General features: G+C 46.9%; 8 protein-coding genes across 8 annotated transcripts; 2 read left to right on the top strand and 6 right to left on the bottom strand.

Moving 5' to 3' along the window:
• On the bottom strand, nt 1-1,349 carry METBIDRAFT_217873 (uncharacterized protein). Its single transcript, XM_018855104.1, has 2 exons — nt 988-1,349; nt 1-887 (listed from the first exon to the last, which is right to left on the bottom strand). The coding sequence occupies exons 1-2, from the start codon at nt 1,199-1,201 to the stop codon at nt 175-177; spliced, it is 927 nt and encodes a 308-aa protein (XP_018710166.1). The 5' UTR covers nt 1,202-1,349; the 3' UTR covers nt 1-174.
• An 803-nt stretch (nt 1,350-2,152) lies between these two features.
• RPC10 (DNA-directed RNA polymerase core subunit) lies at nt 2,153-2,374 on the top strand (the record flags this gene model as incomplete). Its single annotated transcript, XM_018859101.1, has 1 exon — nt 2,153-2,374. The coding sequence occupies one exon, from the start codon at nt 2,153-2,155 to the stop codon at nt 2,372-2,374; it is 222 nt and encodes a 73-aa protein (XP_018710165.1).
• An 89-nt stretch (nt 2,375-2,463) lies between these two features.
• MDG1 (Mdg1p) lies at nt 2,464-4,688 on the bottom strand. The gene is made up of 2 exons (XM_018856260.1): nt 4,627-4,688; nt 2,464-4,213 (listed from the first exon to the last, which is right to left on the bottom strand). The coding sequence occupies exons 1-2, from the start codon at nt 4,650-4,652 to the stop codon at nt 2,704-2,706; spliced, it is 1,536 nt and encodes a 511-aa protein (XP_018710164.1). The 5' UTR covers nt 4,653-4,688; the 3' UTR covers nt 2,464-2,703.
• Nucleotides 4,689-4,937: 249 nt separating this feature from the next.
• Nucleotides 4,938-8,968, bottom strand: NCR1 (sphingolipid transporter; the record flags this gene model as incomplete). The annotated part of the gene is made up of 3 exons (XM_018858420.1): nt 7,761-8,968; nt 5,200-7,706; nt 4,938-5,154 (listed from the first exon to the last, which is right to left on the bottom strand). Exons 1-3 carry the CDS (start codon nt 8,754-8,756, stop codon nt 4,938-4,940), a joined length of 3,720 nt encoding a protein of 1,239 aa, XP_018710163.1. The 5' UTR covers nt 8,757-8,968.
• Nucleotides 8,969-9,833: 865 nt separating this feature from the next.
• On the top strand, nt 9,834-10,805 carry METBIDRAFT_13378 (deoxycytidine monophosphate deaminase; the record flags this gene model as incomplete). The annotated part of the gene is made up of 1 exon (XM_018854348.1): nt 9,834-10,805. One exon carries the CDS (start codon nt 9,834-9,836, stop codon nt 10,803-10,805), a length of 972 nt encoding a protein of 323 aa, XP_018710162.1.
• Nucleotides 10,806-13,923: 3,118 nt separating this feature from the next.
• METBIDRAFT_46041 (uncharacterized protein) lies at nt 13,924-14,619 on the bottom strand (the record flags this gene model as incomplete). Its single annotated transcript, XM_018857984.1, has 1 exon — nt 13,924-14,619. One exon carries the CDS (start codon nt 14,617-14,619, stop codon nt 13,924-13,926), a length of 696 nt encoding a protein of 231 aa, XP_018710161.1.
• An 872-nt stretch (nt 14,620-15,491) lies between these two features.
• METBIDRAFT_33281 (glucan endo-1,3-beta-D-glucosidase) lies at nt 15,492-19,211 on the bottom strand. The gene has a single exon (XM_018856259.1). The coding sequence runs from the start codon at nt 18,938-18,940 to the stop codon at nt 15,677-15,679; it is 3,264 nt and encodes a 1,087-aa protein (XP_018710160.1). The 5' UTR covers nt 18,941-19,211; the 3' UTR covers nt 15,492-15,676.
• Nucleotides 19,212-21,652: 2,441 nt separating this feature from the next.
• METBIDRAFT_33274 (uncharacterized protein) lies at nt 21,653-22,073 on the bottom strand. Its single transcript, XM_018856258.1, has one exon. The coding sequence runs from the start codon at nt 21,944-21,946 to the stop codon at nt 21,767-21,769; it is 180 nt and encodes a 59-aa protein (XP_018710159.1). The 5' UTR covers nt 21,947-22,073; the 3' UTR covers nt 21,653-21,766.
• Nucleotides 22,074-22,679: the final 606 nt, after the last annotated feature.

Genomic DNA, 22,679 nt, shown 5'->3' with positions numbered 1-22,679 from the left:
CCAGCGTCGGCACCGAGTCGAGCACGGGCGCCTTGTCCCGGCGCGGCGGGACCGTGACACGCGTCACGGGGAGCGACACGGACACGGCCGGGCGCACGCGCGACACGGTGCTCGGGATGTGCTCGAGCGTGGCCACGGCCACGGCGATCTCGCGCGGCAGGGGGTTGACGATGTTCAACACGCACGCGGAGTCCGTGCCCGCGGCAAGGCCCGCGCCCGCGAGCCGCGTGGCCGCAGGCGAAGTGGAACTGCTTGCCGGGCGGGCCGTGGGGGGCGTCGCGGACGGCCACGCGGAGCGGCGCCGTGCACTCGGGGCACTCGACGCAGGTCTTCTGGCAGCGCGTCACGCCCGGCGAGCCCGTGTACTCGGCCATGCAGCTGGGACAGTACTTGCACACCACCTCCACGTCGCAGCAGTGGGGGCAGCGGAGCGCGTGGCAGTGCGGGCAGAAGAAGAGGTCCGGGAGCCGGTGCACGTTCCAGGGCGCCACGCTGGGCGCGGCCGGCCCGGGCGTGCCGGGCGCCGTGTCGCCGCACGGGCAGACGTAGCGGGAGGTGTCGTAAAAGAGCATGCGGATGGTGGTTGGCGCCGACGGGCCGCGCGGAGTGTTTTTCTGTGGGGGCGCCGGGGCGCTTGGGCGGGGCACGTGGAGGGGTTGGTGTTTGTGTTTGTTTGTGCTGGTGTTTGGGTTTGGGCTGGTGTTTGGGTTTGGGCTGGTGTTTGTGTGTTTGTGTGTTTGTGTGTTGTGTGTTGTTGTGTTTCCTGGTGGGTTTGAGTGGTGGGTTTGAGTGGTGGGTTTGACTGGTGCTTGGCCCTACTGTGCGCGGCCCTACAGTGCTCGCGGTTCGCAGGATGTGCGGCGCCAGGGCCAGTGAGAAGGGCCCGGCGAGAAGGGCCCGGCGAGCAGAAACATCGGGCCACAAAACAAACGCTTGGCCCGGCGGGCATGGCGTGTGCGTGCCGAAACCCGTTCCCCGGGCCCGGACAGACGGGCGACGCCTTCCACGCCGTTGTCACGGTGTGCTGAGGTGAGGTCATGTGGCCGGGCAAGCCGCGGTTTGAAACGGCGCCATGAACATGGGCTGCTCGCCGCCAAAACCCACTCGCGGCACTCTCACGAGTCCCGTGCTGCGGCGGGGCAGCGGCGGCGGCTGGTCCGCAGTGGCTGGTTTGTGCTTCGGCCGATTGGCTGCGGTTCATTAGCTGCGGTTCATTTACTGCGGTTCATTAGCCGTGCTTTATTAGCCGCGCTTTATTAGCCGCGCTTTATTAGCCGCGCTTTATTAGCTGGTGCCTTGGAGCCTACGCGCGGCGTCCGCCAGGCGTCCATGGCCCTGCCTGCGCTGCGCTCGGCCCCGTTTGCCATGGTGAAGAATCTGCATTGGCCTTGGCTTGTCCACGATGCAATTCGGCTGGAGGCCTGCGACGACATTTCATAGACGCTGGCTATGACGTCGGGGCAGATTCGGCACTGGCACCGATCCAAGCAGCAAGAAAATGACACCGAAAATAGCTCGGGACTGGCCCCGATCAGCATTGCGCATCGACTTCGCCGCGCAGAGGAACGGACCTACATGGCATCGAATCCATCGGGCCACGACCCTACATTGGAGTTTTATGGAGGTGGATCCAGATACAAAAAATTCCACCACCCAAAAACACACGGCCCCACAATCAAATAACCCCAAAACCACATAACCCCAAAACCACATAACCCCAAAACCACATAACCCCAAAACCACATGACCCCAAACCCCACATGACCCCAAACCCCACATGACTCCATAATCCACGTATCCCAAAAAAAAAAAACAAGGCTCCCACTCTTCCTCGCAATCCGGGACTCCCTCGCTCTTCATTGCATTGGGCCCACGAAACATATTGCAATGCGCGAGGCGGCGGACAGCCTGAGCAAAGCCACGCCCACGACAACGGCACAAGGCCCCATCCGATGCCTTTTTTTTAGTGCCTCGTCCACTGAATAAAGAGACGGGGATTTGGTCTTCATCACGGCCGCTTTTGTTGCACCTCGCCACTTGGCCAGCTTCCCCAGGCCCAGGCAGGCCTGCATACACCCCGGGGCCCTCCAGCACCGAGAAGGAAAAAATATCTCAGCGCCTCCACCGCCGTCTTGTCGCCTGTTCTTCCACAATGTCCTCGCCACAAAAAGAAGGCTTCAGTGCCCCCGCCTCCATCTCGCACGCTGCGCACGGCCACGTCACCACAAAGTCGTTGGGCGTCAAGTACAACTGCGCCCAGTGCGGTGCCAGCTTTTCTTTGGGGAAGAGCGATGCCATCAGATGCAAGGAGTGTGGCCACAGAGTGATCTACAAGGCCAGAACCAGAAGAATGGTGCAGTTCGAGGCCCGCTAGGCATGGCCCGTGGCCGGCGGTCTCGAGAAGCGGCGGGAGTCTGGGGGCCGCGTTGGCGGCTCGCTTGTATACTAGCATAATAAAAGTTCGTTTGATGCCGTTGTCAGTAGCCGGGAAGCCGGGAGGGCCGTGGACGAGCACTCTCATCATAAATTAGACGTAGGATTACATAAACTACAAAGGAACAAAAACGGAGGTCAACAGAAGGTCTGGTCGGGGATTAGCACAGGATGTCAAGGCTCTCCTTGTGGGGCTATTGTGAGCGGCCCGGCGCTGCGTGGTCAGCGATAGTGGATGGGTTCGATGTGAGCTGGAGTCTCTCAACCTCTTCACTTGAACATCTTCTTGAGCTTGGAGAAAAAGCCCCTCTTCTTCTTCTCCTTGTCTGTCTTGGGCACCTTGCCGCCTGAAGAGGCACTGTTCTTCTGCTTGGCAGGAACGGGCTCGGCCTGGACCTCCTCCAGCGGAATGTGCGCCTCCTCGACCAACTGCTTGGCCTCCGACACGGTCGGCTGGAGCTGTTCCACGCTGACTGGGCCTTGCTCCCCAGCAGCAATTTGCTTCTCGATCGCCTTGAGGTCGTGGCCGCCCTGCGCAATGATGATCTCCTCTTCGGACTCGTGTTTAGCACCGTTGACGGGCAAGGCGGTAACCTCCTTGGTGGAGGCCGGCGCGGCAGAGCCGTTCTCGCTGCTTGCGGCATCTGGGGCAGCAGCTACTGGCGCAGCCAACTCCTTTGGGCTCTCGATGGGCTCTCCAATGGCTGGCTGGATCGTGGGTTCGACGGCCTTCTGCTGCGAGATTTCAGACGCAACAACACCCGCCAAGGCACCAGCAACAGCACCGGTGCCCACAGCGCGAGTCACACCGGGGTCAAGCGTCTCTCTCGTTTCCTCCTCCTTCTTCTCCTCGGCTGCCTTCTCGTCGGCTGGCACAACCGTGGGCTGCGCAATGTCATCCTCAGCAAGGGCATAAGGAGCAGGCTCCTTGTCCGCCTCGGCGGGGGCCTGAGTGTCAGATTCGGCCTCGACTGGAACAACAGCAGGGGCAGTAATGTCCTTCTCGGCGAGCGAGTATGGGGCAGGCTCCTTCTCTTCCACTGCAGTTTCAGATTCACCAGAGACAGATTTCTGGACAACATCAGCCGCCTCGGCAGCAGGCTCGTCTGCGGTGGTGATGGCCTCTGCTGGGACGATCACTGTTTCTTCAACCACAGCGGCCGCCGCAGCGATACCAGCAACCTCCTCCTCTGGAACTGGAGAAGACTCCGTGCTCGAAGAGGTTTCGGTCGACTGGGCAACCTTGGCCTTCTTGTTGAGCTTGTATTTGGTTCTCTTCAATTTCTTCTTCTGTTTTTTCTTCTCCTCCGGGGTCAAAACAGCGGCAGCCTCTGGCGCCTCGGCCGCCTTGGTGTTCAAGTCCCGTTCAGTGTTCTCAAAGGTGGTGAAGGCAGCCAATTGGTCCTTATCGGTTGGGATGACAATGCCGGGTTCACCCAAAGTTGTCTGCTCACCCTCAGTGGATGGCATGACAGTGGTGCTGAGCAAGCCGGACTTGACTTCCAAGCCACCAGCTTCAGGGATCTGCGAGTTGGGGTTGGCAGCAGTCAAGACATCCGCAGTCAAGACATTGTTCTCGATTCCGTTGCTGTCGGTGTCAATTGATTGGGCAGAGTTAGTGAGCCACTCGCCGTCGACAACGTACTTGTACAAGACGCGGACATCATCGGCAAATGGAACAGTCAACTCAAAAGAGCCATCAGCCTGCTTGACCAAGGGAAGGCTCTTTGACCATTCGTCAAAGGTGCCGGTCACGATAACATCTTTAGGACCAGAAGGCCTGGTGGAGAGTTAGTAAATCAGTCAAGAATTGCGACATGCATCATTTGGCCTTTTGGTGAGTTCTGTTTCGGTCTGTGCTTGCTGCCAAAAGAATCGCTTAGTGTTTCTGTCACTTGCTCGAACATCTATTCGATGGCGAGGCGCAGTCGCCTTACAAATAACAGCTGAGCTTCCAAGAATTCTCGCTCTATTATTCAATTTCAGCCCAAAGGAATGGGGTGAATGGTAACATTCGTCACCAGCTATATTCCAGCATTATTTGGGCAAATGCTTTTATGTCGACGGAGAAAAAAAAGCAGTAGCAAGCTATTCTCAGGGAGGCTGGCGGCTAACAAAAAAAACAGACATGCAAAAGCAATGCTAGCAGCAAAACTCACGCTTCATATGGAAAAGACAGAATTCTTTACATACCATTTGAACGTATAAGTTGAAGACATGGTTCAGTAAAATAATACGGGGTGGTTAAGAAAAGCGACTGTTTTCGAGAAAGTTGTGCTGACGATATAGTCCTGCAGTCAGTAAACCTGCAGTCACGTAACCCAGTTGAGAACACAGGTACTATGGATACCTTCCTGCGCATGCGTGGCTCTCATACACCCCCTCCGCCGTACGAAGCTACATTTGCGATACTGGCATGCAAACTGTGCGAGTCTCTCGCAGCCAGCACAGTATTATGTATGCTTTTTTCGTCTTTACATGCTGGCTGCTCGCTCTCGCAAACCTTATTTCTCACCAAAAATGCTGAGCAAGATGGGAAGTAGCACTAGCGCATGCGTAGACGCCACGACCACCAACGAGAGCCACATTCGGAAGTAGAAAACTTCGAATATCTGAGACTGTGTGTAGGCAAGGACAGCAATTCCGATCAATTTGGTCATTGTAATTCCTCCAAGCACTGAGCCACCCACTCTGCCTAGCGCCTTAGATGCCAATGTAACTCTTCTGTCATTCATTTCATCCACCGTTTCATCCAAGGCCATGAACCCGTGGAAGGTATTCTCTTCTTCAGTTTCATCTCTCGCTGACAAATATGCCTTTGAAATGTGCACGGTAAATTCGACCGCCAACCCAAGACAAATGACCAAATTTACTAAACTCACGGCGTTAAGGGATATTCCCCACACTGCCATTATGCCTCCAATGTTCAATATTACAGCTGCCACTGTGAGCGTTAGTATAGTGGCTGATATGAACAGCCCCAAAAGAATTGAACTCACTATCCAAATGATAAGCTCTGCTGCAGCTAGAGTAACAAATGTGAGCCACACTATGTTTTCATACTGAACGAAGAAGACATAAAATGGCGAGAATGCAAACAATTCTGTGTCATAAGAAGAATGTTCACGTATCTCATCGACGATTCTCAATGCATTCTTGTATGCCACAATGAAGTCATTTTGAGACCGTAATGGTTTGTGACTTGTGCGCAAATAACTGCTTTTTATCGTCTCACTGTCGTAGCTCACTGATGTCCCATAAGGTGCCTTTCCGCCAAGTGGACATGGGTCGCTTGGTTCCTCGATCCATTGGTTGAAGTACATCATAAAATCAACCCCAGTGGGAAGCCCCTCCATCAGTATGTTGTAAGGTGGTTGATGGTCAGCATAGCATGATACACACTGTCGGGGAGAAGCGTATGGGCTGCAAAACTCCTCTCCAACGGCAGTTTTCTTAAATCGGCAGCATTGATCAAGGTCAGGGTTGAGCCAGTTTAAGAACGTATCCAACCAGTTTGAAGCTGGCTCCGCGATTGAGGACAAGTTTCCACGCTTGTATTCCTGTTCGAGAATATTTGCTATTGAAAACTCGTCGCAAGTTGAGTACTTCCCACAGAGTTTTTGTTGGCCTTCCCGCTCTGTGACATTCAAGTCCTTCACAATGAAGAAAATTGGTGGCCCAACATTTAAATACTCATAAACTGAGTTGAAGTAGTCGACCAAGTACGAGTCAGAGGGTATGGCTAAGCGTTGGTCAAGGCCAAGCTCGATATTTGGGAGCAAGCTTAGAGATATCCCAAGCCATACTAAGAAGATTGTAAGTATCTTTCTCTTGTTTGGGGCATGCAAAAGCCATGCGCCATATGTGTTTTTCATGAACAGAGTAAAGTCATACTCAATATGACCTCTTTCATCGGCCTGAATAGAAATTTGGCTATCGGCATGGATCCAAGGAGCAAAATCCAATCTGCCGTCCTCAATTCTTCTCTGGTCTATTGTCAAGATCAGAACAAACATCGTCATTTGAAGCGTGAAATTAATCGTGATAGCACCAGCGGAGTATAAAGCAAAGTTTCGGACTGCTGGCATCTTGACGGTTGACGCAATCAAAAACATAGAAGCTTGTAGTATAAAGCTCAAGAAACATGATGGTCCAATGATACCCATTGTCCGAGAGACTCGGCCCTCAAGTGAAAGCCGCTGACTCGGTGATTCATCCACCAGCACCTCAGAATTTATCTTGAGCTCATGCACAATTAAAAAAATGTTGTCAACGCCGACTGCTAATACCAAAAATGGGATGACCTCAGCTATGATGAGCGTTGACTTTATCCCGATCTGTGCACAGATGCCAGCTGATGCAGCAACAGCCAAGACTATGATCATGATCCCCGCCAATCCAAGCTGAAACCTTGTGGAAACAAAATTTCTCAGGTTCAATGATATTGGGATTTTCCCACCGAGAGCCACAGAAGCATACAAAAACATCACTAGATATGAGATTGCTATAATCTTCATATCTGTGTTGGAGGACAGGTTCAACTCTTGCTCAAGAGATATCTCCGTGCTGAATGAGATATGAAGATTAGGTTGTTCCAATCTTATCTCATTGATCCATTTCTGAAGTGCCTTCTCGTACAACTCGGCCCTAGCTGTGTAGCTCTGGTTTTTCGAGTCGCTGTTAAGAAGGATAGTGATGATAAAAGCCTTCGCGTCCAACGGGTTCTCTTCGGAGAACAATATGTTGGGCTTCAACGGCTGCTGGAAAGTGGGCAAGCAATTCACAGGTGAATTTGCACACGAGCTTAATTGCTGAGCCCAGTTTTCTTTGCTAAGATACTGAATTTGGCCCTGGAAATACTGTGTGAACGATTCGATTGCACATGTCTCCCCCAAAGGCTTGAAACATAAACTTTCGAGAGCAATTTCTTGGCTGTGCTCATCTTCAAGCAGTTGAAGTTCCAACTCCTTTTCAAACCACCACTGTACAGTCTCCCAGTCGAGCACAGGTTGAGACAGGTTGGCCTTGCTAATGATGATCTGTTCTATTCGGTACCATTCGCCGAAGTTGTCCTCGAAATACTGGCGGTTAATCAATGCTGGCTCGTCCTCACTGACCCAAAGCCGAATGGGATCCAACTCCCATTCTATCTTGCGAAGTCCAGTGCACGCGAACAACACAAGAAGCAACGAGATCAGTATCACTTTCACCGGATGAAACGAGCATACAAGCGCTAAGTTCTCAAACCCAATCCTTATTTTATCGAGAAAGCCCTGTCGGGACTTTACGTAGCGGCGACTGGTTTCAGCACCAAGTTTGATGATCACAGAGGTGAAACCTCGGTTACTGAAGATTGAGCTTGATGTTTCTGATCTGTCTTCAGCTTCTCCCAAGGTTTGCTCTGCTTCGCTTTCGTTCAAGGTCAGATTCAAGTCTGTGAACTGTTGTTTGCTTCTCCGCGATAGATAAACATGATACGCGCCAATAAGTGTGAAAAGGACTAACCAAATCACACCAATGGCCAAAGAAAAACATGGCTGTCCCCAAACTTTGCACGTTTGATCGAATCGACGAAATTCCGGAAGCGTGGGACATGACAGCGGACAGTCTGAACAAGCACATCTATACACAGCGTCGTCGCATGCACGCATGTTCCCCGAGCTCAACTCCAAGTCCAGCTCAGAGTTTCCAGTCAATTCATACTGGTAATTGATTTGAAAAGGCAGGCCACCCAAAAGCGGTTTTTCGTCGCCCAAGAATTTTAAGAACTGTGAGTAGTTTGACGCACCCCCGCCAATCAAGTCCATAGCGTAGCCATTTGTGGCAGAGAACTTGATGTTTTTACATGAGTCAAAAAACGCAGCGGCGTAATCAGGGTCTGTGTAGACAGTCATTTCAGTCACGACCTCCAAATGCGTGTCAATGGCGGGTTGTGTCTGGATGATTTCAGTGAACATGGACTGGTCTGCCGAGCAAGCAAACTTGCAGAAAAAATCAAAGAAGTTTCTTTGGCAGGCAGGGCATGAGCTAATCAAGGGGCTTGCTTTCTTCAAATTCAGCTCTAAATTGAGCAATTGTTCGTGGGAGCAACAAAGACCGTTTTCTACAGGGAAGTCTGCGCCACACACCCGGGTCAAGATGTCCATGGATTCCTGTGATGGCTTCACGGCCCGGGTGTTATTGACGCATGGAAGCAGAGAGCCAAAAATGGACTTTTTGCCGCAGTTTCCATACGTGGAGCAAACGCCTTTGGCCCTTATTGGATGATCTGCTATCACGGTGGATAAGAGTGTGATAAGGGCGAATAGCCCAATGAAGATCATGCGAGCAAATGGGGGGCCCTAATAAAAGTTCTTACTATGCCTGAATTCAAGTGAGCTGGTATAGCGGATTTGAGCCAACTGAGAGTTGTGGATGGATCTTTTGAATAGAAAGTAGTGCAATACGCCGAATGCAAAAGTTCCGGAGCAACCAGAGCAGAACCATGTATGCAGATCTGGCGGAGTGCGGCGGGCCAACCGTGCAATCTATAGAAGTGGAGAAGATATGGGAGTATAGTAGAGACCGCAGCGTAATAGACACGGGCGCACGTTTTTCTGCCTCGGGTTCTTGGCTCCGTATATTTATCCAAAATCTGTTTTGCTTATAAATCAGCCATATAGATATAGATACATAGATATAGACGTATAGATATAGACGTATAGATATAGATATATAGATATAGACGTATAGATATAGATATATAGATATAGATGTATGCGCGGGCGCTATATATGGTCCGGACAAGCAGAGGCTCGGCCGCGCTGGAAAAGTGAAGGCCCTAATAAAAGTGACAGGCCCAATTCAGAGCCGTATACAATAGAAAGGGCAGATCATTGGCCCGGGTGCCATCTGCCCCCTGGTCCAAGTATATACACAGCTCAAGCAAATACAGGAACATCACCAGGCGCCAAAATCAGACTGCAACGTGGACTGGGACACAGCACCAAAAACAAGATAGTTACCTGTTGAGTTACCTGTTGAGTTATGCGCGGGCCACCAAGACCACCGCACCCAGCGCAATTTGCAGAAGTCTTTTGGCTCCAACCAAGACCACCGCCAAAACCACTACTTTACTGCCCCAGCCTTTTGCCCAGACGCAGTAGGCGTTTCACTCCTCCAAAAATCTTTTATAATAAACCAAACAGGTCACCCAACCTGCGTTTAGGCCTTCTTGCACGAAAGATGAGACGGCGAATCCAGACGCGTGGGCCCAGGGCCGCGCGCGGCGGCCCCATCCAGATCGGCCCGGTTCGAGATGCCCATGCCCATGTATTCTTACGATAGAACAGTGGCCCCCCAGCGCCGTTTTTTCGCCGACAAAACAGCCGCTTTTTCCTCACACATCTGCAAACAGCCCCATGTTGCTTGCCATCTCCGGCACGCTCGCGGCCGGCAAGACCGAGGTGGCCCGGTACCTCACGTTCCAGGGCTTCCAGCTCATAGCGGTGAAAACCCACCACAAAGCCCCCGGGCCGTCCGCGGACGGCGAGCTAGACGCCCACGTGTACGAGCACTTCGACGAGCTCTTGGACGACGTGACCTCCAAGTGGCAGCAGAACTTTGTCATCTCGCACATCGACGACTCGGCCATGCTCCACAAGCTCCAGAAACGGCCGTTTTTCCTCCACCTCTCCATCGACGCGCCGGTGTTCTTGCGCTACCAGCGCTACTGCTTGAAGAACAAGGACAGCGTCGAGACCGCAGAGGCGTTTATCGCCAAGTCCGACGCGCTCTTGTTCAACCCGCTCAACCCGCTCATTGAAATCAACAACCAGGCGCACATCAAGGTCGTCAACACCACCGCGTCCATCAAGAGCCTCTACATCAAGTTGAGCGAGCTCGACGTGCTCAACCCAGAGCGGCTCCGCCCCACGTGGGACGCGTACTTCATGCGGCTCGCGGACTTGGCCGCGTTGCGGTCCAATTGCATGAAGCGCAGGGTGGGCTGTGTCATCGTCAAAGACAACCGGGTGGTGGCCACGGGCTACAACGGCACGCCGCGCAACCTCACCAACTGCAACGAGGGCGGGTGTGCGCGGTGCAACCAGGGCCAGGGCAGCGGTGCCAGTCTTCTGACGTGTCTCTGCTTGCACGCGGAGGAAAACGCGTTGTTGGAGGCTGGCCGCGAGCGGACGTCGGGCGACAAGTCCATCTTGTACTGCAACACGTGCCCGTGCCTCACGTGCTCCATCAAGATCGTGCAGAGCGGCATCCGCCAGGTGGTGTATGCACAGAGCTATTCCATGGATGAGCAGTCGCACCGCGTGATGAGCGAGGCCCGCATCGTTCTCCGACAGTACGTGCCGCCAAAGGAGGGCATTTTCATATGACCGCGCCTGGCGCCTGGGCTCTGGTGGTGCCCCGCACGGTCTTTGGCACACGCCTCTGGCTGGCCTCTGCGGGATGTGCCGTCGTTGGCCTCATTGTAGTATCTGCTGTCCATGGGCCTTTCCTGGCCGGGGCTGCAATGGCTGGCGTGCTGACACGCATCCAGCGTGGCTGGTTCAACAGACTGCCATTTATATGTGAGACACGCTTTGGTCTCATCACCGTCGGCCCTTTCGGGGCACTGAATGTAAACTATCATCATGATTTCTGCTATTATCATGATGTCGGCTATTATCATGATGTCGGCTTTTATCATGATGTCGGTTATTATCATGATTTCTGCTATTATCATGATGTCGGCTATCATCATGATGTCGGCTATTATCATGATGTCGGCTAATGATGTCGGCTTTTATCATGATGTCGGTTATTATCATGATTTCTGCTATTATCATGATGTCGGCTATCATCATGATGTCGGCTATTATCATGATGTCGGCTAAAAGCATTTATAACGCTGCCCCGCATTACTAAGATAAGGATGTGGCACTGTGTCTGAGCTTTTTCGTACGTTCTTGCATTGGTGGACAGAGGAATGGTCTTGAATGGTCAATTTAGTAGAGATATGCAACTGAAACCTACGTGAAGATCTTCGGCTGGAACACGAGGCCCGGTCTTTGACAGGTGCATGAAGTACTAATCTCCATCTGATGCATTAATTATTGTTCTGCACCAAGTGTAGTAACTGATGATCATCTGATAATCAACAAATCATAAGCATTTGGTGTGCGCATCAGCAGTATAGTGATATGTTTCTATTCCCGTATACGAATGCTGTCTCAGGATTGGACCCAGGGTCAGCATAGGCCTCCTAGTGTTAGCGCCCCTGTAATACGTTTTTTTTTTTCTGTGTAATTGCTGTTCATTTAATTTTCTTGCAATCATGCAGCTCTTGAGTACTTCGATGGCTTCTGGCAATTCTGTAATAGTCGCAGATTTCGGTTTCTACTGCAAAATCTTGCTTGATTCTTCAACAAGAGAGAAATTCACCACACTCAAAAACGTGGTAAAAAATAAGCTGCATTCTACTCAACAGGTGCTGACCCCAAGGTGTAGCGAATTTTTTTTTCCGATCAATTGTTTAGTATGCTCACCTTTAAAACTATATGTGAGAGCCTCAAAAGCTCTCACAGCGTTCGAGAAGATTCTTTCCTGTTTCTCTTTGTAGCCTTGTTCCTCTTCTGGATAAGCGAGATAAGGTCTGCGCCTCTCCTGCTTTGACTTTCTTCAGTTTCTTTTGCGAGGTCAGATTATGGACAGACCTTTTTTCAATTCAATTTGACCGCCGTTTTCGTAGGACATTGATGCCGTACACATGGGGTTTCTTCTGGGTGATATTTTGAAAATGTCGTTTGTGGCTGACTTCTGTTTCTAAACAACCATGTCATCAATTACGGAAGTCGTAACTTTCTACGAAATCGCGCAGTTATAAGTTCATTCGTATTTTTTCTGTACTTTACAAGCTGTCCGGGTAATATTGAATGTTTGAGAATCGATCATGGGATTTCAGAAATAAAACCTCATCAGAGTAAATTTATCTTCACCAGATGTGTCTTGAATATATCTCATTTTCTTGAGCAAGACATGTACTTTGACTGTTTCGCCATTTACAAGGTCAATAACATGTATATCTGCTTCTTCAATCAAAGAATCCGTCATCTTTCTTCATGTTCTGTTTCTAGAACATAATCCAAAGTTTTGCATTTTTTGAATTGCACGAGATACTTCGTTTGTGGCCCTCGTTCATCGTTTAGCAAGTTCGACATCTTTGGCCTTTGGAAATTAGAGCAGCTCCAGCAGTCAAGGTGACAGAACTTGGGACATTTAGTAATTTATGGGAGTTAATACAGACTGCTATGCAATTACATGTAGAAATGGGGCTCGACTCTATGGATTCCGCTGTGAATATCAAGTCTCTGAATGCTTTGTCGACGCTGTGATCAAATGGAAACAGTATGAACGGAAAAATGTATTTAACTTGCGGTTATTATGTAATAAACGTGAAATAATACAGAATTACGTTCTATTTAGGTGAATACTTCCTGTTTCAAATAAAATGTTGTTAGATGCGCATATCTGAAAGGGCTCAGGTACCTCTTCTTGCAAGTTGAGCAAATTTTCACTTGAAACATACATAATCACACCAGTTTAGCCTTGCGGATAATGGTTCAGTTGACAATGAAAACTCAATGATGCAATGCATGAGAGCAATAGCTAAATCACGTCGAGCTAATGAATACACTTAGTGGTTTTCAAATTTCTGTAATACAAGTTCAAAACCTTGGTCCCACTGTCAACAAGAAATGGATTTGAATATTTAAGCCGAGGAGTCTTTTTTTAAGAAGTCTTCTTGCACTGTTGTCTAAGACCTTGCTTGAGTTAATTGGTAGAACCAAAGCTCTGTTGTGTCCATTCCCATCGCGGTCATGCCAAAGATACTCATCACATAAGGAATTACGCGGAACATGTCAAGCAACATACTCCTACAAAGAACAAACAAATTGTTCTAATTTAGCTGGTGAGTTAAAAGGCTTCTTCGACTTGGCGTAAAACATATTCACTTCCAGCTGATGTGTTGAGTAAAACTCTTCAATTAATAATAATCATTCGGTAGCTTTTGTGATCGACAAACTGAGCAGTCATCCCAAATTGGACCTTTAGTGCCAGATCAAGTAGTAATCTACTAATTCTCTTTACGAAAAGAATTTTTATCTGATGAAGAAGGAATCTTCAAGCTGAAATAAGTCATAGGGTGTGAAATAACAGTAGATTACAGAGTAGTTGTTAGAGAGAAACAATACCTCATACCATTGCTGAAGTTGAAGAAACAGCTTAGCATAAAAAGATAAAAAAACAATCTAAAAAGCAATCATATATGAGGGTAGATTTTCTTAGATGAATCGCTCTTACTGGGCCGATGATGAGTAATAAAAAACATACATATTATGCGCTCTAGTATACCATTCTTTTGGCGGCGTCCTCATCGACTGTTTTGTACAAGAGGAACCGTTGCAAGAATGACACCTTTCTATTCTATGCATGCGACCCTGTTAAAATCCCCTATGTTTCCTTGAAATAGTACGGGCCATCTTTCTCTCGGGCCTCTACTTCAATACTAGCAATTTTTTCGGGTCCCACGTGCAAGGATGCAGAAATATGGTCTCCGGGCTTCACGGGCCCCACACCCTTGGGTGTTCCTGTCAATATCAAGTCACCCTTCTCTAACGTCATGATTGATGACATGTGACTTAAAATCTTATGAATTGGAAAGATCATTAGGCTAGCCATGTCATCCTGCTTGGTCTTTCCGTTAACTTTAAGATCCAATCGCACGTTGTAGGGATCTGGGATATTCTCTTTGGGGATAAATTCCGACAAAGGCAAAAACGTGTCGAACCCTTTTCCAATTGACCACGGCAAACCCTTTTTCTTTGCCTCGTCTTGCACGTTCCGCGCAGTCATGTCGATCGAAAGTGCATATCCATCAATTGCCTCCAACGCATCCTCAGGCGAGAAATCCTCCGTCAAGTTTCTCAAGTCTTTTCCAAGAATTACCGCGAGTTCCACCTCGTGGTGCACTATTGTTCCTCGGGGCACTAGAAATGGTCCAGAGTTTGGCTTCAAAATCGACGAAGAAGGCTTCAAGAAGAAGAAGGGCTGTTGTGGGGTGGTATTGTTGAGCTCTTTTATGTGTGCAGCATAATTGCGCCCAATGCAAAGAATCTTTCGAGCATTTTCAATGTATTTCAAGGGCATCTTTACAAATATCGCTATTTTTCTTGATCTCGAGATGTACACGAGATACCTATTCTTCGATGTAGGAAATCTCTGCCCCAGATCTGGGGGAAAGTTACGATATGTTACGAGACTGCGAAGAAGTCGCGCAACTAAAAACACGAAAAAGTGGAGAAGCCATGGCACGTATAAATGACGAGGCGATTCCGTTGAATTTCCGTGAATTTGGTTCATTCTTGCGAAATCATGTGATGGAAATTCTTAAAAATTTCATTTGAGTGGAAGATTTTGATATGTTTGACTAATTTTACAAGTGTATCACAAACGCCATGCAACGCGTGTATCGGCTCCGACACCGGAGCAGGCACTTCCCGTCCCTGAAGAAAAGCAAAATCTTTCGTTTGAGAAAAAATGATTCAGTGATGCTGATCACTTATTTGCTTTATATGAATAAATAAGGATATCCTGTCGACTCACCTCTGAATTTTCGTCATTATGCACTCTTTGATCGTGCAATATTAGAACGCGGCTGGGTTCTTTATAGAATTGTTTATTTAAGTATGTGATATACTACGGACCCTAACTCCTGTTTCGCTAAAGCCCTCGAGAGGCAAAAGGATCCTCCTCCCCTTTTCCCTCGTGAAAGGTTTTATATACTAGTAGTCACGTGACTTCGCACGTGGCGCTCCATGTCTTTGCCATGTCTTTGAGTTGCGCTGACATGCAATAAGACACACATTGCATGGTCGCAACTTCTAAAACGTAGTCTTAATCTTTTTGCTCATAATGTGATGACTCATTTGTTTCTAAGAAGATTTATCGAAACATCAAAGATACCATCCTTAAAAAATTCTAGACTATGAGTTTGTGAAATCTTAGCCTAATGTGCATCATTTTTCAGACAAAATTGGTATTATATACACGTTACACACAAATCAAGTATCAGGGCAAAAGCAACAACGAGAGGACTTGGATCATCATTATAGTTGAACTTTCTAGTAGAGCTACCTGTTTTCAGCTATTGATTGGCTAATAAAATATCAATTAATTTCAAACGAACAAGATTTTTCCAGCCGAATTATGTATGGGGTATTTGCTGGTTTACAAATGGGGCAGCAAAAACCAAATTCCAAGTCCTGCTTTGCCCACCGTCCATGTCTTCTTTGTATTTGAATGAAGGATTGGCAAAATAATTCCACGCTGACTTCGGGTCGAAAAAGACCCGATTAGAATTTAAGACTCCAGCCCATGCGCCAGTAATGCCCAATTTTCCTAGAATTTCGTCCCATTCCGTCCGAGCAAAGTCTGCATTTCTCACCAGCCCAAGAGCAGGCGTTAGTGGCAACATTTGGATTCCATGAATAAACTCAGTCTTTCCGCCAAACCAGGTTTCGTAAGCCAACTTTGCTTCAAAGAGTATACCCGATACTCTATTTTTTAACATTGTAGGAGGCACAACCGTGTTGCCGTCCTGGTATTGAAAGTAAAGATTGAAGGATGCTGTCTGGATACTCAACATTAAATTTCCTCTTGCCTCCATGGCCTCGTCTCCAATAACCTGGCCCCACATTTTCATCGCGTAAGAAAAATTGACGTCCTCAGAAGTTGATTCAAGATCTTTCCCGTCTGTCACAGGAGTTATACCATGGGCCCATGAATGACCTTGAAAAATGTCGAACAGTCTGAACACGGGGAAAAAGGAATCTTCTTCAGATGGATTGGCCACATCTCTGACGAAAGTGTTAATGAAATCTTTGTTGTCTGCAACCCAATTTCCTCCAAATTTCTTGTCAATTTTCCCAACAACTGCTGCTGCATGAATGTAATAGGAGTAATGGAAATTATGGTCGTTGTATAACCCATTTCCAAAATCTATGTTGATGTTATTAGGGTCAACTTTCCCATTCTCAACGTTTCTAAAAGCACTTTTTGACGTGACACCTCCGAATTTTGTATCGTAAAAAAAGCCTGTGTCACCCTCCCTTTCTCTGAATGTTTTAAAAAATCGCTTCAACGAGTTCAAGACATTCTTAGTCAAAACTTCATCTTTGAGGAATTCATCAACCACATACAAAAGGTATGCAAATTTGTCAAGAGCTTTACCCGCAAAATAATGGCTATCGATATCCAAGACTGTTCGTTCAATATCCACTCCTTCAAGCTCTTTCTTAGCAGTTTCACGAATTAGTTCGATTTGCTCTTTCGTGTACTTGAGCTTTTCATTGTTTCTTTTCAAGTAAGGCAACCACTGAACCTTATTGTCAACTTCATGAGAGAAAAGGAGCTCATCAGATAAATACCCTTGCATTGTCCCTTTTGTCGTCGTTAGCTGAATTATCTGTTGTGCTCGCGCGTTCATTCGCTCATCAAACAATCCAATATGATGGGGTAACGCGAAGATAATGGGCTTACCGAAATTAGAGGATCCTTTCGTCTCGTATTGAATCTTGTAGTCGACTGTTCCACAGCTCACGCTTCCAGAAATTTTAGTACCCGTGACATACATTCCGGCAGCTTGTTGGTATACTTTTTCTGTCTTGAAGTCACTTTCAGATGTAATTGCGATCTGAATAATAAGACCGTCCACAGCTTTTGAACCTTCAACGTAGTGAATGGCTCCGTTTTTGTTTTTAGATAGTTCAAACGTCTCATCGATATTTGGGAGGGTCACTGATATCAACCATGTCTCTAAGTTTCCACCCTTGGCTCGATAAAATTGGGTATTACTGGACTTTTCTGAGAAACGCAATCTTTCAAATGTCAGGATCCCTTCCCTACCCTGAATTTTTGGGATCAAGTCCCCATTGTACACAGCTGTAACAAATCCCATACCCTCGACCAAAGGAAATGCAATATATCTCTTGAAATCTGACTCAGAAGAAATCTTAGCCTCAGCTGATAATGATTTCATGTCTGACATCCTTAAATGACAACTGTCTTCTTTGATGGAAGTTGCACCAATAAAAATACCAGCTCTGTGGGGCGGGTTGTAGTAGAATTTATTTGTACCAGGCTGTGCACCCACGCCGTCATATACTCTGTGATTGATGTCGACGTTTTGAATTCCCATTCCAAAAAAGTCTTTTTTTTCCCAGTAAACAATGTACGGGTAAGTGTAAACTGGTCCTTTCTGGTCTCCCATAAACATATTGGTGTAGAACCTGTTTGTTTGAAAAGGAATTAAATTAGAGACACCGGGAGGAATTTTAATTGGATGATCTTTGGCTTCATGAAATTCAGCGGGATTGACATCTGCAATTTTTTCAAATAAATTTTTGTATGAATTGCACAGAGGTTTTGATGCGAAAGTTAAGGTTTTATCTATCAGTGAAGGCATGTGGGAAGAGGTTGCGCTAGATTTTCTAGATCTATCAAGGCTGGAGCTGGATAATCTAGAGCTGGAAGCAGGCTCACGAGAGCTGACGCTTGATTGTCTGGAGTGGACTGCAGACTTTTCAGAAGCTCTTGAGCTTGTGATCGCATCGGAAGTGACAGAGCTAGAATGTGCTCGTTCAGAGCGGTGAGACTTTGATCTATCTGTGATAGATTGGTTCCACGGGTGCATCCCAAATGACAGCAGATATACTGTGGACGAAATCATTGATGAAATTGGGATGTCGGTGTCGGTAACAAAATTTAAGCTTTCAGTGACACTCGCTCCCCCAAATACAGAAGAAGAACCGAATCCTGTAGTAGTCTCTGAGGCAAAAGACCAATCGTTGATAGTAATTTCATTCGGGCCATGCAAGACTGTGAGATCTAGAATTGGATTTTCTTTTGTCCCACTCACTGATGCTACACCACTCTCGTAACTTGCGGACAGAGTGGGAGCACCCGAAAATATTGTTTCCGTGGAAGCGTTTTTGACATTCGTATAGATGCTCAAAGCAATATCCCCTTCCGAAACAGGGATAAACTTATTTGTCTCTTGTGAAAACATATTGCTGTATGTAGAAGTCCTCATTTCAGTCAGATGTCTATTTGATTTCATCGTATTGGAAACAGTAGGACTACTGTAAACACTCAACTTTCTGCTTTCAGAATTAGCTGTTTGTCTCGCTTCAGACTTACTTGTCAAATGAACATCGATGGATGTAACGGACATTGGTTCCTTTCCGGCACTTCTGGATTTGTGGTCAGAACTTTTGGAACTAATTGCAAGACAATGGCGAGGAATTTTGCGTGACTGGGGGATAATAGGGCGAGGTTTTAAGTCCAGGGTGCTGGGATAATGAGTGGCAGTCGCTGAATCCTCAATCGCTTCTCTCCTGACAACTTGGGCGAAAGCTTGCCCGTTGAAAAAAAGGCATAACAATAAAAGAATGAATAATTGAGTCGACATCTTTATGAGTGTCTAAGATGTATCGAGCTGAGTGCCGACAAAAAAAATGTATGTTTCTCTCTTCGTTCTTTGGACCTGTCGTCTGAGTCTCTTTAAACATAAAAAATCACCAGTCTTGGAAGGCTGGGGTATTTATAAGAAGAATTGCCCGCAAACGTGGATTTCTGGTTGACCTAAAATTGCCATTGTGGCTGTATTGTTTTAAAAGACTGCAGCGTATGAGCTGCAAGAGGTACAAACCCAAATGGGCTTTGTGAAGTTTCAAAGGTTCTCTTTTCTTTTTCTAAATTTTGTTTGTTGCAGCATGTTTTTTTCTCTGACTTTATACTCTTATATACCTCAACGCTAAAAGATAGCGTCACTGACCAATAGTCCTAATTCTTTCGAACAATTTAAAGTCCGAACCGTGCACACCTGTTCGTTCTTCTGTTCTCATCGCTTAAAGGCGCGGTGCATGTTTCAACGCGTCAAGTAAAATGATGGCTGGTGAGACCAAGAACTTGAGCAGCTTATGTTTTGATTTTGCGGAATGCAACAATAGAAAAATGTTAAATTTGGGACCAAAGCATCTGTGGCCAGAATCAGTGCCTTTATGGCACAAGAGTACTACTTTGAAAAGACCGAACGAAAAATTTGGGGATTTTTTTCTGGAGCTACAAGCTTCAATGCTAGTTGCATTCCCACACAACTGGCCCGTAATATAGTGTACCGCCGAAAAACTACTGTTTTATATGGCTATAATGGCAGACGGATCAGGTGTATTTTCCATAGACAACTGTGCGGTCCAATCCTATTCCGTTTGCTGGGCCCACATATATACGTCTTATATATACGTCTCGCCGCAGCAATTGATAACGGCTGCCTCCTAAAGGAAAAGCAAACAACTTCCTGAATAATCACAATTCTAAACGCATGATTGTGCACTATTTATCTACCAGCCACCACGGGGCATGGGTGGCTGAAACGTTCCAGTTCTAGTCGCAGTTACCAAATCCAATCAAGGCAACTCCACGGTTGAATAGCTCCAGCACTTCTTGTAGCAGTACACGCAGGTTAACAATTTAGATAGTCGCGCCTTGTGAGAACTAGACGCTTAGCCCTAATTAATCATGTGACAAATGAGACATTAAAGTTCGCACCACTTACCCGGAACCAAATAGCACGACGAGTATATGAAGGGAAGAGAATTCCCTCTAGAGATCTTTTTAGAAGGTCAGTTGACACAAAAGTGGTTTTAGTTTTTCCTAAATAAAGGTTTATTTCCACACGCTAGTACATCATGTCGAATCCGATATCTCAACTGTACCAGTTGGGAACCACTTGTGGACAGGACATTGAGTTGGAATATCCTGTACTCAAGCAGAAATACAAACACGCCTAGACCTGTGCGCGATCCAGCCGCGCCATCTAAACCGGCTTGGATCAGTCTCGATTCGTCAAGTACACAAATGTTTCTTGGCCTATACTGTAGTTACCCAGCAGCCCGCAAATGCGTACTTTTCATGGTCCAAAAGCATTTCCCGACTTGGAAATAGCTAATGGGAACTTGTACTCTCCCACCTAAAGCTTAAATCGCTTTCGTGGTCCCAACAAGCTTTTGTAACTAAGTCACAATTCCCATAGATCAGCACTCTTCTTATAGATACGCTGGTTTTCTTCTAAGATGTATCAAATATTTGCCCGGGCTTTGATTACGGTTACATTGATCAATTTCGACGAGTCCGGTGTGTACACCTCGGTCTTGAGAGTCTATCAGAAGAAAAAAAAAGTACACGCACGTTGTGCCGCTCCAAGAGATAAAAATATAACTTATTCCATGGTGCCATGGCTCAAATTTGTGACATGTAAAACACTGTAGCTTTTCATCGCCAAAGATTATGGCTTATTTTTGCACTGAAACCGGAATTTGGCTTTCGGCTCATCCTAGTTGTATTACACGTCAGCTTATTTTCGTTGAAATCAACGATTATCAAATCCACTGGTCAAGGGTTTCGCAAATCGAATCGGCTAAAAGTAAAACATTGCTTACTGCTTCATACACGCTAAGCTATTATAATCCAAATTGGAAAGTCCCCGGTATTAGCTTGACACCTATGGTCTCTGTAAGCGCATATATGACTATATGTACTTTTATTATTGTGAGTTCCGTCAGATATCACTTTGAACATCTTATAGAATATTCTCTCGAGTTTCAGGGGTTCCTATCACGTGACCTCTGGCTAAATTATATAACGGTGGGATAGAACTCCCATGGAATTTTGGAGAAAGTAGTGATCAAATAGTAATACGCAACCGCTTTGTCCCGTGAAGTCCCTAACACAAATGCACATTCTTTCCAACTCAGTCTCAAATTCTCAAGCTTCTTACTCATCTCCAGAATAGAGAGAAGCAAATTGCGAGAGGCTTCACGGGAAATAGGGGTTATGTATTACTATTCGATCACTGGTTTCTCTAGAACCCAACAGGAGCTCTATTACACCTTTATGTACTTTTTTAGAGGTCACGTGAACGGAGCTCTTAGAACTCAAGAGGCTATTCTACGAGTTGATCAATGCGATACCTGATGGAACTCACCGCAATAGGAGTGTAAATAGTCATATATGTGTTTACAGGGATCCTCGGTGTCAAGCTGATACCAGGGACCTTAGACTTTATTTAGTAGATTCATCTGATTAAAGGGGCAAAACTATATAGCAAATATATATAAAAAACCTTTAAACAGCTCCCAGCTACGTACCAAATGTCTTAGCTCGGCCCGTCCCCTTCCGTTAGTCACGGCCTGGACAGTCCTCATGGCACGTATCTGTTTACGTATTGGATATTACGTCATCGACTCCTAGGATAGGTCTCCTGTAGTAGTCGCTTCAACTCAGCTGGTTGTAGCGGACTTAAGGAGCCCACTTCCTGCGACTCGCCTCGCCTTCTGGTGTAGACCTTGAAGATCGTGGTGACGAACCAATTTAATTTTGTTAAGTTCTCCAATGAGTTGTCGGCTGGGGCCAACATTGAGTTCAAGCTCATGGGCTCGGTAAATTTTAGCTCTTGCCACCAGTATTTGGATGTTTCGCAGTTGTTGTAGATATGGCTTAGGAAAGCGTCGGTGGCATCTTCTAGGATGAATCAGTCTTATCCTCCAAGCCAACGGCCTATCCCGTGTCAGGCGACCTATCTCGCATAGACAGCTCTATTATCCCGTGGCCTCTCCCACAAGTAAGAGTTAATAACCTCTAAAAGATCCAGTTAAGACTAAGATACAAAAAGTATCTTAGTATATTATGAAACAGCCTGGAGCTGTCTCTTAAACTACGAGTAGATCGGTTTATAGATAGTTCAGCCTTAGTGGATAGGCCTAGTCTATCTGTCGTATTCTCGATGTCTAAAAAGTGTTATCCTTCTTCAGGGATGTCTCAGCCTCACGCTCCTTTATAGTTCGGAACCCTTCTATACAGTAGGTGAGGGGTAACCCCGATCAGGAATGTTTAGACTCTTCGTCCTTCGTATTATACAGGATGCCCAGAATCTATAATCTGGCTCATGTCGTATCATAACATTATCTCCCCAAAATTAGAATGTTCGTCCTCGAACATTTAGTTATCATGGATAGAGGAAAGCCTCGAAGTACCTTCGCCGCGTCTGATTATTCTGTGACGGCGTACTACCGCGTGTTCTCCGGTTGTAGAATGGAACTCAGGGAGGTTCCCTGGCCGTGTGCGATTATATGCGCTTTCAAGAGCGATTC

This window comes from Metschnikowia bicuspidata (genome assembly GCF_001664035.1).
Source record: "Metschnikowia bicuspidata var. bicuspidata NRRL YB-4993 chromosome Unknown METBIscaffold_6, whole genome shotgun sequence".
NCBI lineage: Eukaryota > Fungi > Ascomycota > Pichiomycetes > Serinales > Metschnikowiaceae > Metschnikowia > Metschnikowia bicuspidata.
The sequence above is the reverse complement of the archived record's forward strand: the minus strand, read 5'-3'. Positions and strand labels throughout refer to the sequence as shown.

Bases quoted from the DNA above. Each gene is read 5' to 3' on its own strand.
- METBIDRAFT_217873 (XM_018855104.1), bottom strand. From the start codon at position 1,201: ATGAACCGCAGCCAATCGGCCGAAGCACAAACCAGCCACTGCGGACCA. The intron at 888-987 runs GTCCGGGCCCGG...GGGCCCTTCTCG, and splicing joins GTGGAAGGCGTCGCCCGTCT to CCGGGCCCTTCTCACTGGCC.
- MDG1 (XM_018856260.1), bottom strand. From the start codon at position 4,652: ATGTCTTCAACTTATACGTTCAAATG. The intron at 4,214-4,626 runs GTATGTAAAGAA...ACTCTCCACCAG, and splicing joins TCAACTTATACGTTCAAATG to GCCTTCTGGTCCTAAAGATG.
- METBIDRAFT_33281 (XM_018856259.1), bottom strand. From the start codon at position 18,940: ATGTCGACTCAATTATTCATTCTTTTATTGTTATGCCTTTTTTTCAAC.
- METBIDRAFT_33274 (XM_018856258.1), bottom strand. From the start codon at position 21,946: ATGTTGGCCCCAGCCGACAACTCATTGGAGAACTTAACAAAATTAAAT.